General features: G+C 49.2%; 1 protein-coding gene across 4 annotated transcripts in view; it reads right to left on the reverse strand.

Moving 5' to 3' along the window:
- The window catches only part of MYO15A (myosin XVA), a 94,718-nt gene that overhangs the window by 30,474 nt on the left and 50,547 nt on the right, over window positions 1-13,697 (reverse strand). For all 4 annotated transcript variants that reach the window (XM_081169325.1, XM_081169324.1, XM_081169326.1 and 1 more), the window contains exons 36-45: window positions 13,489-13,677; window positions 11,453-11,534; window positions 10,964-11,102; window positions 9,817-9,925; window positions 6,328-6,457; window positions 5,677-5,798; window positions 5,190-5,249; window positions 4,332-4,407; window positions 2,849-2,964; window positions 687-805 (exon numbers count right to left, since the gene is read on the reverse strand). In XM_081169325.1, the coding sequence (XP_081025451.1) occupies window positions 687-805; window positions 2,849-2,964; window positions 4,332-4,407; window positions 5,190-5,249; window positions 5,677-5,798; window positions 6,328-6,457; window positions 9,817-9,925; window positions 10,964-11,102; window positions 11,453-11,534; window positions 13,489-13,677 (1,142 nt within the window). The remainder of the gene's footprint in view (window positions 1-686; window positions 806-2,848; window positions 2,965-4,331; window positions 4,408-5,189; window positions 5,250-5,676; window positions 5,799-6,327; window positions 6,458-9,816; window positions 9,926-10,963; window positions 11,103-11,452; window positions 11,535-13,488; window positions 13,678-13,697) is intronic.

Here is a 13,697-nt window from a genome sequence, read left to right on the forward strand (position 1 = left end):
CCTTTTAAATGGTAAGGTAAAAGGTAAAGGACCCCTGGACGGTTAAGTCCAGTCAAAGGCGACTATGGGGTTGCTGCGCTCATCTCGCTTTCAGGCCAAGGGAGCTGGCATTTGTCCACAGGCAGCTTTCCGGTCATGTGGCCAGCAGGACTAAACTGCTTCTGGCGCAATGGGACACCATGACGGAAACCAGAGCGCACGGAAACGCCGTTTAACTTCCCGCCGCAGTGGCACCTATTTATCTACTTGCAGTGGTGTGCTTTCAGACTGCTAGGTTGGCAGGAGCTGGGACCAAGCAACGGGAGCTCACCCCGGCGCAGGGATTCGAACCGCCGACCTTCTGATTGGCAAGCCCAAGAGGCTCAGTGGTTTAGACCACAGCGATGAGCTATAGCCATTCCCCTCCCAAGCCAAGTTGGACCTTTGGTTCATCTGGCTCAGTGCTGCCTACACTGATTGGCAGTGGCTCTCCAGGATGTTTCAGACAGGAGGGTCTCCCATCCCTACCTGGAGATGCCATGGATTGGTCCTTTTGCATGCAAACCAGGTGTTCCACCACCAAGCTACAGCCCCTTCCCTGATGCTGCCAGCTGATGAGACCCACTCCTCACTAAACCTACCCGCATTTCCCTGTCCTTCACCTTTCCATCTCCTCCCAGGGATCCTGGCCAATCCTGCAGCCTCACCTGTAGCCCCGCAGCACCCGGAGCTGCTCCCCAGGTAAGTTGGTGCCCTTGACCAGCCGCAGCAGTTTGATCCCTGTGTCAGACACAGCCAGGATCTGCACTCCGGTGCCCACACTGCCCTGAAAGGAGCAAGACAGAGCCGTTAGGCGTGGCATGGCTCAGCTTACGGAGGGAGGGTGAGCCTGGAGAGCGAGGGGCATCCAAGAGAGAGAAATGCCTCAGATGAAGGACAACATGCAAATTTAATAATTAATAATAAATTAAGTAAATAATTTTAAAAGCACAGAAAATATACACTAAAATTGCAGATGGAATCAGATGTTAAAAAGAAGTTAGCCAAAAGAAATAAAAAGAGAATAGGTTGTTCCCTTGTTATGTGTTTGGGCCCTCAGAGTTTGTGGGTGTCGGGAAACCCATAATTCCTGGAATTAGTCAAAGTTAGAATTACCGTACTTTTTGCTCCATAACACTCACTTTTTTCCTCCTAGAAAGTAAGGGGAAATGTCTTTGCGTGTTATGGAGCGAATGCCTACGGATGGCGGGGGGATCTGCTGCAGTTGTGAGCAGAGGATCCATGGTTCCCCTTCCTTTCCTCCTCTGTGGCTCGCTTTGAAACAGCAAAGCGGGAGAAAAGCCGCTGAGTGGGGAGGAGAAAGGGACAGAGAGCCTGCTTGCTTTAAAGGAGCAAAGCAAGAGAGGAGAGGAGCCGCTTACACGAGTGTAAGCGGCTCCTGTCTGGTTGGCTTCTTTAAAGCAAGCAGGCTCTCTGTCCCTCTCTCCTCCCCACTCAGCTGGCTAAATAGCAGCAAAGTTTTTCAGTGAGCCGGGGAGGAGGGAGAGAAGCAGAGCCTGCTTGCTTTAAAGGAGCAAAGCGGGAGAGGAGAGGAGCCTTCTCCTCTTATACCCCTCTTCTGCATTATTAGCAGCATCCTTCTCCACACACCCCACGCGTGCTCCTTGTCCCTTGAGTGCTTTTCCTTCCCTCCCCACTTAAAACATGGTTACAAAGCACGGATCCACATGGATCCTCAGGATTTTTGCACTGGGTCACCCCAAACTCACCATCAGATCACATAGCAGCACCCACTGTTGCCTGGGGCTGCAGTGGTGCAAAAACGTGGTTACAAAGCATGGATCCACATGGATCCTCAGGATTTTTGCATTGGGCTACCCCAAACTCACCGTCAGATCACATGTCTGTGGCCACAGCATGAACCACAAAAATCATACATCCACTGTTTTGTTTAGAATATTTTTTTTCTTGTTTTCCTCCTCTAAAAACTACGTGCGTGTTATGGTCGCGTGCGTGTTATAGAGCGAAAAATACGGTAATCAAGGTTTGGTTAAAACTGCAGCAAACACTGCTGGTTTAAGGATAACAAGCCAGCCCATCTTGACATAGCTGGGTGGGGATAAGCCATCAAGAAACAAAGGCTGAAAGGGACAGTTATTAGAGCACCCACAAGGCAGCAAAATATTACAATATATTATGTCTAGTGTACATGTCTGGTTAGACTGCTTAAACAAAATTATTTTTAACAGATACCAACAGCAGTACAGCAAAGGTGCCTGCCCAGTTTCAATGTGCCATGAGCTCCAAAGTTTGGCTTTATGCTGGCTTTTTAAGTTGTAGAAATAAAATAAATAAAAAATATTTTTTTAAAAAATATATATATATCCTTCCAGTAGCACCTTAGAGACCAACTAAGTTATTGGTATGAGCTTTCGTGTGCATGCACATTTCTTCAGAATTTTTAAATTGTTTTATTCTCTTTCCAGTTTCTGCCTGGTTCTGAACTCCTGAATTGTGGCTTCTGGACTCTGTTTCTGTGCTGAGCCTGTACTGAATAAAGATATATTTCTTGCTCACAAGAGGCTCTGTCTGCATGTCTTGGGTGGGAGCAGGACAGGCAGTGGCTTAAGCCAGAGATGGAGAACCCTATGGACCCCCAGATGTTGTTGGACTCCAGTTCCCATCAGCCCCAGTCAGCATGGCCAATGGCCAGGCATGATGGGAGTTGGAGTTCAACAACATCTAGAAGGCACCAGGTTTCTCATCCCTGTTTTTGTCTACTCAGTTTGCCTGGATTTAAGCAGCTCCCACAGAAGATTTTTATTTTTATTTTTCCTGCAGTAAGGGTGCACATGTGGATGCTTCTTACCGTAGCAGGGAAAAGGCGAGAGAAATAGACTTCCCAGCCATTTCGGGCAACGCTGATGATCTCCTTCTTGACGCTTTCATCGGCCACTGGACTAAAGGAGTCCAGCTTGTTTTCCGCTGAGGAAAGAAACAGAGGCTGGCTTTACACCACTCTCGGATCCCACAGGATCCCTCAGTCAGTGGCGTAGCGTGGGTTGTCAGAACCCGGGGCAAGGCAAGTAATTTGCGCCCCCTAACCCCTAACCTGCCGCTGCTGCCAGCTTCTTCTTGCTGCTGCCTGGGCTGGTCTGGTGTGGTTCTCTCCCGCGTTCAGCGCTGCGCTGGGCGGCCGCTGCACTGTCCCTCCCCCAGGTAGTCCCTCTCTCTCTCTCCGCACCGCACGCCTGGCACCCACCCCCTCCACAGTGGGTGGCGACCCAGCGGCTCGGATCGGATTCGCACAGCCAGCACTGCAGTGAGAGAGAGTGAGTGAGCCAGGTAGGGGCAGAGAGCTGCGAGTGCGAGCGCGCGCCCCCCCCAGATGTTGCGCCCAGTGCGGCTGGCCCCCCTTGCACCCCCCACGCTACGCCACTGCCCTCAGTTACTTGAGCGTGAGAGAATGGGCAAGCCTAAGTTAATGGCAGGACTTTGGCTGGCAAGAATAAGTCCTCCCTTTGAGGAAGAACCCTGTTGGAACAGGCTACAGGAGGCCCATTTTTAATCTAGCCACACATCCTTCCCACAACAACCTACCAGATGGTTTCAGAAGTCCACAGGTTCACAGGAAGGCCAGAGTTTGGCCAAAACAACTACCATTCAAAGATACACTGCCCTTGAACATGAGGCTCCATTTAGCCTTTGTGGCTGGCTGCCACTAACAGACCTAGCCTCTATGACAGGGATAGGGAAACTTTGGCCCTGCCGATGTTGTCGGGCTCTACTTCTTATCTGCCCCAGCCAGCAAAGCCAATACAGCCAGGGACGAGAAAATTCAACCGTTTCTCGAAGGCCACAGGGGACCATCCCTACTTTATGAATCTGTTTCATGTCCTTCTAAAGCAGACACCAGCACATCTTGTGGCAGTGAATTCCATAAATTAAGTAGGTGTTGTGGGAACAACACACACCTTTGTTTGTCCTGAATCTACGCCCAATCACTGGATGACCCCATAGCTATTGCATTATGAGAAATGGAAAATAACTTTTCTTTCTTTCTTTCTTTCTTTCTTTCTTTCTTTCTTTCTTTCTTTCTTTCTTTCTTTCTTATTTCTCTCTCCCCCACCCTCGCCACTTCCTCCACACCATGCAAATCATTATAAACACATAATTTATCTGTATATAAATGTTTATTCCCTTGTCCCTCCTTGGATCCTCTTGAACACACGGCCTGACCTTTTTTTCTTGGAACTCATTTCAGGTCTATAGCTTTATGTTGCCCTGGGGCAGGATTGGGGAGGGAGGAGCCAAAGATAACGAGCCACCCCAGCTGAAACAACAAGGCTTACCGAAAAGGGCCTTCATGCGGAGTCTCTCCTCCTGAGTGATGCGTATGCAGGCCTCGGACAAGGTATCGTTGAAGATCTGCAAGGAGACACGCATTGCGTCAGCCTTCCCCAACCTGGTGCCCTCCAGATGTTTTGGACGCCGGCTCCCATCAGCCCCAATGAGTTGGCACCCAAAACATCTGAAGGGCACCATGAAGGCTCCTTTAGAAGTACCAAAGCTCGTAAGAACGCAAGACAACCCTGTGCTGGATCAGGCCAATGGCCCATCTACTCCAGCATCCTGTTCTCAGAGTGGCCAACCAGATGCCAGGGAGGCTCGACTGGCATTTTCATTGCATCTCTTTAGGTGCCAGGTGAAAACATTCCTCTTCTCCCAGACCTTTTGCCGAGTAAACCATCAAGTATTACCTTTCAAACCAGGGGGGTATTGTTTTGTATTTTATTATGTTATGCATTTTTGTGTTTTTATACTGCAAACTGCCCTATGATCCTTGGATGAAGGGCAATATATAAATTTAATAATAACAATAACAATAATAAACAACAACGTGGGATCACACATCACCGCCCCAATAATAATAATAATAATAATAATAATAATAATAATAATTTATTATTTATACCCCACCCATCTGGCTGGGTTTCCCCAGCCACTCTACCATCATGAGCACAAGTAACCATGAATGCACAATATTAAGGACACTTGGAAGGGCCCTCAGAGAGGAGGCTGAGGTTGAACTCTCTCAGGTCACGTGTGGCTGTGGGCATTGCAAGGGATCCGGGGTGCACCTCTTGGTGCAAGGAAAGATCTGAGGAACAGCTCCGCCGAAGCAGCTGGAAGCAGAACCGGAATCTCACCTGCCGGAAAAGGAGATCTAGCACAAGAGGGTTGTTGATGCTGTCCTTTGGGTAGAAAACCTGCCAGGAAAGAGAGCAGAAGGTGATCAGGGAGAGACCAGAACCACCCTAAGAGCACTGCTGGAACAGACCAAGGTGCGTTCATCTAAGCCAAGGGTGGGGAGACATTTTCAGCCAGAGAGCCGCATTCCCTTCTGATGGAACTTCACAGGGCCACATGGCAATGGTGGATGGGGCCAGAAGAGAAAGTGGGTGGGGTGGGGAAGGAACAAATTCACATTCTATTTTTCTCCAGTCTTTATACACCCTTCTCCACCCAAGCAAACGTGTCGCAGCTTATGTAGAGGGAGGGCATTCTACAAGGCGGGTGCCACTACTGAGAAGGCTCTCTGCCTGGTTCCCTGTATCTTCCCTTATCATATCTCTTCCACCACCACCCCCTTGTTAATGAGGAAAAGGAGAGAGCAGCCTTACTCAGGATAAATACCTCTTTCCTGAGATAGATTTTCCAAGAGACATTGCGGTATGCATAGAACTCCTCACTGCAACGCCGGTGAAGCCGCGTCTGGATAAGTTCATCCTCAGATGATAGTTCACGTGAGACCGACACTAGAAAAGAGGAATTGGTCAGTAGCTGTGCTGGAGAAGGAACAGCCTGCCCCCCAGGGCTCTCTGTTAAGGAAAGGCCACATTCCATACCCAAGGAGCCATGGTAGATCACACAAGTATCATGTCTGAGGCCTGGCTTACCCAAAGCATGGTTTGCTTGAACGTTCAAACCCAGCCCAGTAGACTAACCATGGCTTGCTTTCTGGCAACAAACAAAGTTATGGTTTACTGTTGGCTCACAAACCACGGTTTGTTTTAATTATGGTTCAGCATTATGTCCGACACCAACAGCCTTGCTTAACCACCGTTTCTTTGGCCACCCCCACTCCAGGTGTTCTCCAAGCTACAGAGGCATGAGTAGCTGAAAAACAGAGCATTTACACAGGAGGGAGAAGTAAAAGATGGCACCTCCCGCCTGAACTTACTTCAGAGTCCACCACCTCATTCTGCTGCATGTGAACACCAGGCCTCAGGCAGCCCAAGAGGCAGTCAAGGAATCAAGCACAGAGAACACAAAGCCATTCTTTACCTGGAGAGGCCTCGGGAAAAGATCTGGTGATGGCGGGTGGCAGGCGGATGGCAGAGGGCACAGGTACCTTGGCACAAGTCACAGGCTTCACCATGGCTACTGCCTCCTTGGCTCCCAACTCCCTGATGACCTGCAAGCAAGCCAATACCCACATCACACAGCCGCAAACCTGAGTTGGCACTCAGAGCATGTTCAGCAGGAGCACTGCCAGTCCTGGTTTGCCAAAGCCACTTCCGCCTTAAGGAGGAGGTGGGGTGGCGGGATTCACGGCCCCTCCATGTGCGCGGTGGGTGGAGGCCAGCCCCGTGCGATTGGGGGGATTCCTTTTTTTAAAAAAAAATAATTTTTATTAACCAGCCAATCAAATCAAATTAAATCACATCACATAAGTTCCGAATTACAAAGCCAAATTTTAAATTTTGTTGGGGGGACCCATATTTCAAGATCCGAAGGGGGATTCTGATCATCTTCTTGCTACTGCATTAATGTCCAAATCAGACCAAATCAGTCCAAACAGAGTTCATAATTCTATCCAGTCTTATCTTGCTGTTTCCACATCACATCTTGTTCATATATTTTCTCTTTTTTCTTTATGATCTCTTCTGATAGTCTCCTTAAGCCGATAAACACCAATATTAATCCTGTGTGAATTTTTCCGTTCTTCCAATCCTCAAATCGAGATGGTTTCCATATATCATCGCCTTCATAGATAACATCACTCTTTCCATCATTAATCTCGCAAAACTGTCGCTCTTAAGTCCCTCTGAGGAGTTTCACCCACAATATAAAAGCAGCTCTATTTCTCTATTTCTCCTCCCAGACTCAAGACCTCCGACAGAACTTCCCAATATGGCGATGGCATTTTTAACTGCGTCATTCCAAAGCCCTTATACATTCCACGCTCTTCTTAAAACATGCTTTGGTTCGAAAGTTTATCTCCACACAGCCTTAAGTCCACAGCTTAAGTCCTTAAAACGACATTTCTGACTTGTGAGGGGAGGGGATTCTTGTTTAATCACATAAGGAAAGAAAGGAAAGATTTCCCCCCCTCCCCCATCAGTCATTTGCCATACTGTATCTTGGCGTATCTTCTCATGATTTATTCTTGTCTTGTTTTATCAGAGATCTCTTCTGTTAGAAGTCTTTACTCCCCCTCCTTCCTTGAAATATGTGCATTCCTTCATCCAAATTGTTTCTTTTGAAGTTCTTGCAGCTAGTGGCACGGATCAGGGACGGCGTCCAGGAGCGCCAAAATCCCACAGGAGGGCTTTGTGCCTAGTACCCCCATCCCCACAAATTCGGGGGTGGTATAGGGCACAGCAGCCAAGGGCAGTCCCCCCCACAATCCTGGGGGGGAGGTAGGGAGACTAATTACTCCCATCATAGCCTCCAAATTACCTCGTGTGGGTCGGAGAGATGTTATTGTCAGCCATCTTCCAATGCGCCCCCTAGTGGCCCCGCGATTGGGGGGATTCCTGGCCACGTCACCCCCTAGCCGGTCAATCGGCTGGTTCGGGGGCGTGACCTGCCCTATAAAGGCAGGACGCGGCCAGGGATCTCCCTCTTTGCTGCCCGCCAGCTGTTCCTGTTTTCCCAACCTCCAACCATATAAGGTGCTATGGAACTTGGTTGGTAGCTGTTGAGGGGCCTGGTAGGAATTTTTCCACTTGGCAAATTGGCACCAGCCACTTGGTTTTCACCTACCTCGTGGCAAATCGTCACAACTTTCTGGGAATTGGTGGTTAGGCATTGGTATTGTTCTGTAGATGGAAGAGGGGAGGTAGCGCCATCACCTGCCCCACATATTGAAGGGTAGTCCGTTAAAGGATTCCGGGGGGCATGGCCCTGTCCAAAGCCTAAGGAGATTAGGGCCTAAGGCAGGCCACCTATCGGTGACCCCGGGGGAATTCCTAGTTGAGCAGGACTCCCCCTACTGGTGGTTAACCCTTCCTGGACTTCAAGCAGACGGGCTGGAGTCGGATTTAGTCATTTAGGACCAATGCCTAAGCCAATACCACTCATCACCTATAACCAATAAAGTTGTGGCCTTTTTTAGCCCATTAACCTTAATAACTGCATCATGTGTCATTATTTCCACCTGGGGGGGGGGGTCGGGAACTCGCCACGTAACAAGCAACACACATGGGGCTGGCACTTTTACTGTCTTCTTTCCTAGGTGGGTCCCTAAATCAGAACTGGGTAACCTTCTTCAGCCCAAGGGCTACATTCCCTTCTGGGAAGCCTCCAGGAGCCAGTGGTGGGTGGGGCCAGAGACAAATGTGGGTGGAGCAAGGGATACAAATTTCACCTTGGTGCAGTAGATGTAGTTTCTGCACACACAGCTCTCTATTCTCCATGCCGGCAAGCAAAAGGCATTGTTATCTGAGTTCAAGATACATTCCTGCCAGGTTAAAACACTCAACGGGATGTAAATCTATGACAGTGACTGGTGTGTGGAGGGGTAGTCCAGAGAGAATCCCAAGGACCAGATGGAGAGGAGAGCTGCATTTGCACATCCACAACATGCCCTGTTTAGGGCAGCCCTGTTTAGGGAAGCTTTTAATGTTTAATAGGTTATTGCATTTTAGTGTTTTGTTGGAAGCCGCCCAGAGTGGCTGGGGAAACCCAGCCAGATGGGTGGGGTATAAATAATAAATTATTATTATTATTATAACAAGAATTATTAATTCTTATTATTCTTATTCTTATTATTAAACTTTATATACCACCCTTTGTCAGTAGACCACAGGGCAGTTTAGAACCCACAACAGAAATATATTGCATAATGTAAAACCTATTCAACATAAAAGCAAAAAACAATTATGTAAGCACAATTACAACTGGGGCAACCCAGTCAGAAAGGTAGGGCAAAAGAAAAACAACAGCAGCAACAATTACAATAAGGAGTATGTAACAAAATACAAATTCTCTTGGCAGCAACAGCACAGAGGTAGCAGAAAATCTACAGCAGGGTATCCAAAATATAAAGGTCGCACACAGGTACAGAATCTTCTCTTCCAGGTAGCTGTTAGTCCTGGCCACCTACAGAAAACAACAGATCCACTCGCTCTCCCACCCCGGGAACCTTCCTCTCCTTGTCTCCTCACCCTGGGAGATCTCCGCTTCCCTGCCTTTCACTCCCGGTCCTTCCAGCAGCTCTCTGCCGCTTCCATGTTGGTGCAGTCCTTGGCTCCTCAATGGTGTCCCAGAAGGGGAGACAGCAGAGGGATAAGTCCCTTTGGCGTCTCACCTTCGAGGTGACTTCCACTGATATTGGCCCATCACAGGGTAGCCCACTGCCTGCAGCACCCCTGGCTTTCCTCTCCCCATCCTGAAACAGACCCTCAGGATGGTTTGAGCCCAGTTGGGCTGGCCGGCACTGCATAGATACAGACAACTGGCGCTTCCTCGCAGAGCATCCTGTTTCCCTAATCCACAAGACGGCCCTGCCTTCCTGTGATGCATGTACTCAGTCGCCCCCAACCATACCGGAGCAGGGCGTGCTGGTGCCTCCGTGGCTGCCAGCTGTCCTTTCAGGATCATCAAGGCTTCCTCGTGGGGATCCATTTTCTTCACAAATACTTTCCCGCCTTCCTTCCTGCAAAGAAATGGAGGTGTATAGAACCGCCAAGGGATTCATGCAAGCAAGCACGCCTCTCCAGCTCCCTAATACAGGGTGAATCCTTTAAAAGAGGCCCTGTGGATACAGAGTACACATGTTCCATGGGGCCTCTTTTTAAGGACTCACCCTGTAGAACCCTCACAAGCACCCTCTTGAGAGTTCAAGATTGTGAAACAAGCCGGTGGTTTGCGACTGCACTGAGAGACTTGAACTTCAAAGCTGGAAGAATAAACACCAGCCGTCTATTACACCATGGACCTCACTGCTCCCGGCCACATTCAGACATATCTCATATAGGCATCCATTTCAGGTGGGTGCTTATTTGGACACCTGGAGGGCCTATGGTAACTTGTACGGCTATTATTATTTATTGGTAATATTATTTCTCAAGTACACTCCCTAGCCAAAATAATGCACGCAGCATTTATTGTCAAAGCTGACAGTTGCAGCGGTTTCCGCAGCTCTGAATACCCATGCAAACCAGTTTAGTGTCTTGGCAGCTATTCCCAGGTCTTTGCTCTATGGTGCAGCTTCAAAAGCAGGGGACCACTCCCCCTCCACCAAATTTATGTACCTTCCCCTGATGGGCTGCATGCACGCACCCGGAGACCGCACCTGTGTGGCAGCTGCCTCTGCTCCGCCCTTTTCAATCCCCTCCTGGTTCTGCGAGACAGCGGTGTGGGAGAGGATGAGGAAGCACTCAGCCCTTCACTTGCCTGACCTGCCTCTTTCTCCTCTTCTTCCAACCCATCCCGTGCTCCACTCTCCAGCTCTGAAGCTTCCCCTGCCTCTGACTCTTGCCTCCTGGCTGGTACAGGTCCCCACAAATCACTGCCCCCCTCTCCCAAGTCAAACGCCAGCCCCCTTCCCCCCGGTGTGCACCCTCCAGTGTCCTGCCAGTCTCTGACATTGTTTGCACATGTAGGTTCCATGTTAGCAAGTGCTGGCACAACTGTGCGTGTCCGGGGCTTAAAGACTGGAAGAGGTGCCAGCTTTCGTGAGCCTAGATCTGACCTGATAGGTTCTGGGATGCGTGCAGGTTGCTGGTACTGCTTAATAATGTTGCGGATGTTCTGCGTCGGCTCCGGAATGTACTCCGAGTTCAGCTTGGAGTGGCGGACAAGCTCACCAGCACGCAGCCTGGAGGCGGGATCTGCGCAAGGAGAGACAGAAAAAGAAGCGAGACAACAGTGGCCTGTTTGTGTAAATTGTGGGTTGGGGAACTTCAGGCTCCAGGGGCCACATGTTGGCCTCCAGGCCTTTCTCTCTGGCTCTCTGAACTCTCCCCAGTCTACACCCAGCCATGCCTTGCACCCCACATGCTCTTCCCTGGCTGGCATGCGTCATTCAACTCTGATAATGCCTCCCTGCTTCCCTGAACGGGGGTGGGGGTGAGTGTCAGTAGAAAACAGTCTACTGTGCAAAGGTAAAAATGGCATTCGTTGCTCTGCCTGTTTTGCCTCTGGCCCCCCAGCCACACTGACAAAAACAGAAACTCCTTACCAGATTTCTGAAAGAACGGCATGTCTTGTGTAAGGCTCGGTGATGCTGCAGTGCCGTCTACCAGCCCTTTCTCGGCTTCTCTCTGCCACGGAGGGGGTGAAATTGAACACTGGGATGAGTCGCAGCCTCAGAATTCTGGAGCTGGGAGCTAGAACAAAATCTAGAACAGTACTCTTGAGCCACCTGGTCCAAACTGAGACCATTCTCAAGCCCTCTCTTGGGTCTTCTCCCCACACTTAAATGCCATTCCCTGGATATTTGGGTGTGCCCAGAGCCCCTCCTGAAATTGCTCCCTCCCCTCCCCAGCTCCACCAAACCTGGTCCATTGCTCTACCGCAGAACTGTGGATTTGAAGACCTGCCGTTCCCGACTGGGCACGCAGCTTGAAAAAAAACAAACAAAACCCAGCGGTGATGGCCAGGCCAGCTTTGGAGGTGAGTGAAATGAATATGGGCAGAGAGATATCCAGTGTCGGGCAGCTCGAGGTCACCTAAAGGAGGGCACAAAGATTTCAGCAAAAGCACGCAGTGTCTCAGAAGAGGTGAGGGACACAGCCTCTGGGCAGCGAGGGCACCAAGGAGAGGGCACAAGCCAGACCTGTGCAACCTTCTAGGGTTGTCATCAAAGGCTGGCATAACTGTCGAGGAGACGCACCAGAGCAGGGGGACCCACTGGCACGACCCCCCCTGCGCCTGCTCTTCTTCTTCGCCACTACAACTCGCTTGCTCACTTGGCCCTTGTTCTGGCTTGGCAGGAATTAGAAGGGTGGCATTATGCACCGGTGCGGCTATCCCAAACATGCAAGGAAGTCAATCCCAATTGTTGGAGGTCATGCACAGTCAAAGGTACGCATTACCATATGTGGTGGTGTTGTGACATCTTCAAAGAAGAATGCTGTCTTCAAAGAAATAAGCCTGATATACAACAAAACAATTGAAATGTCCCCTGCACTGGCTCTACTTGGGCTTAGGATCCCGTCTGTTCACGACTATCCTAAAGATGACCTCTTAACCTTTCTATTGACCATTACCATACTGGTGTTGGAAATCTGGTGTTGGGCTGAAGAGTGATTCTTGGTGTAACAATAGCATGGCTGAGAAACTAACATGTCAGCTGAGAGTAGCAAAGGGCAAACGCAATCCATATTCCTTTTATAACATATGGCAAATGTTTATTGAATACATAAATTGTTCAGACTGTGGCAAGAATCCACCCAGCACTCATGGGAAAACGTGGCCTGTTCTTTTAGACCAATCCATTGAAATTTTAACACATGGCATGATAAAAGTCTGTAATTTTATTAGGACAGGTTATTTGTTGTTTACTGTTGTAACAATTGTTTTCTCAAAATTTATCTTCTGTATCATGAAAATAAATAAAAGCAGTATTATTATTATTTTTAAAAAGGAAGGTTAGAAGGGTTTGCTATTCTGACTGGTGTGTAACTGGAATGCAGAGTTAAAAGTAAATTATCAAATAATCAATTCTAGCGTGCAGGGGGGCAACAAAATAATATAATTTGGCATCTGAACAATTGGCATTATTAATTGTATTATAATTTGGTATCGTGACAATGAGGCTTTTATTGGGTTATTGTAACTGAAAACTAATAAAAATTATTACACAAAAATAAATAAAAAATATAAAAAGAAGGAAGAAACAGCTGTGGGCAAGACAGAAGCACAGTAGCTGTCCTTGCCTGTTTCCTTAGTGGCTTTGTCTGATAAGGAAGTAGGTGGCAGAAATGAAGAGGGGGAGCAGCGGCGGTGGCAGCAGTTGTTAATAATGGCAGTGATGAGGTAGACGGACAGAGGGTGGGGGCCATTCCAACATTTGGAGGAGGCACTGCAACCAGTGATGGACTGGGGGGAAATGCAGCCCTGTGTCACTGCCAGCTATGTCTTGTGCTCAACAACCATCTCTGGGTAACAGGGGGCCCAGAGGGCCGTCCACCTCGTATTTAGCCACTGACCAGAGAACCGAGGACCACAGGCATCTTCTTTGTGTCTCATCACCTGTACGCATAAGAGACTCACCTGGGGAGGTAGACCCCCTTGAGGCCCAGCATCATAGGTGCCGCTCTTCTGGGTCCTGGAAGGGCTTCTGTGCTGGGGAGACCTGGGGCTGGAGTACTGGCTTGCACTGCGTGAGGTTGCACCGGCCAATGCTGCTACAGCGGCCTGCTGCCGTCGGCGGAGAGCCTCCACTTGGGACATGTGTTGAGCCTGCCCCAGAGAGAAAGGGC

The sequence above is a fragment of the Podarcis bocagei genome (genome assembly GCF_964188305.1).
Source record: "Podarcis bocagei genome assembly, chromosome: 14".
In the NCBI taxonomy this organism is placed as follows: domain Eukaryota; kingdom Metazoa; phylum Chordata; class Lepidosauria; order Squamata; family Lacertidae; genus Podarcis; species Podarcis bocagei.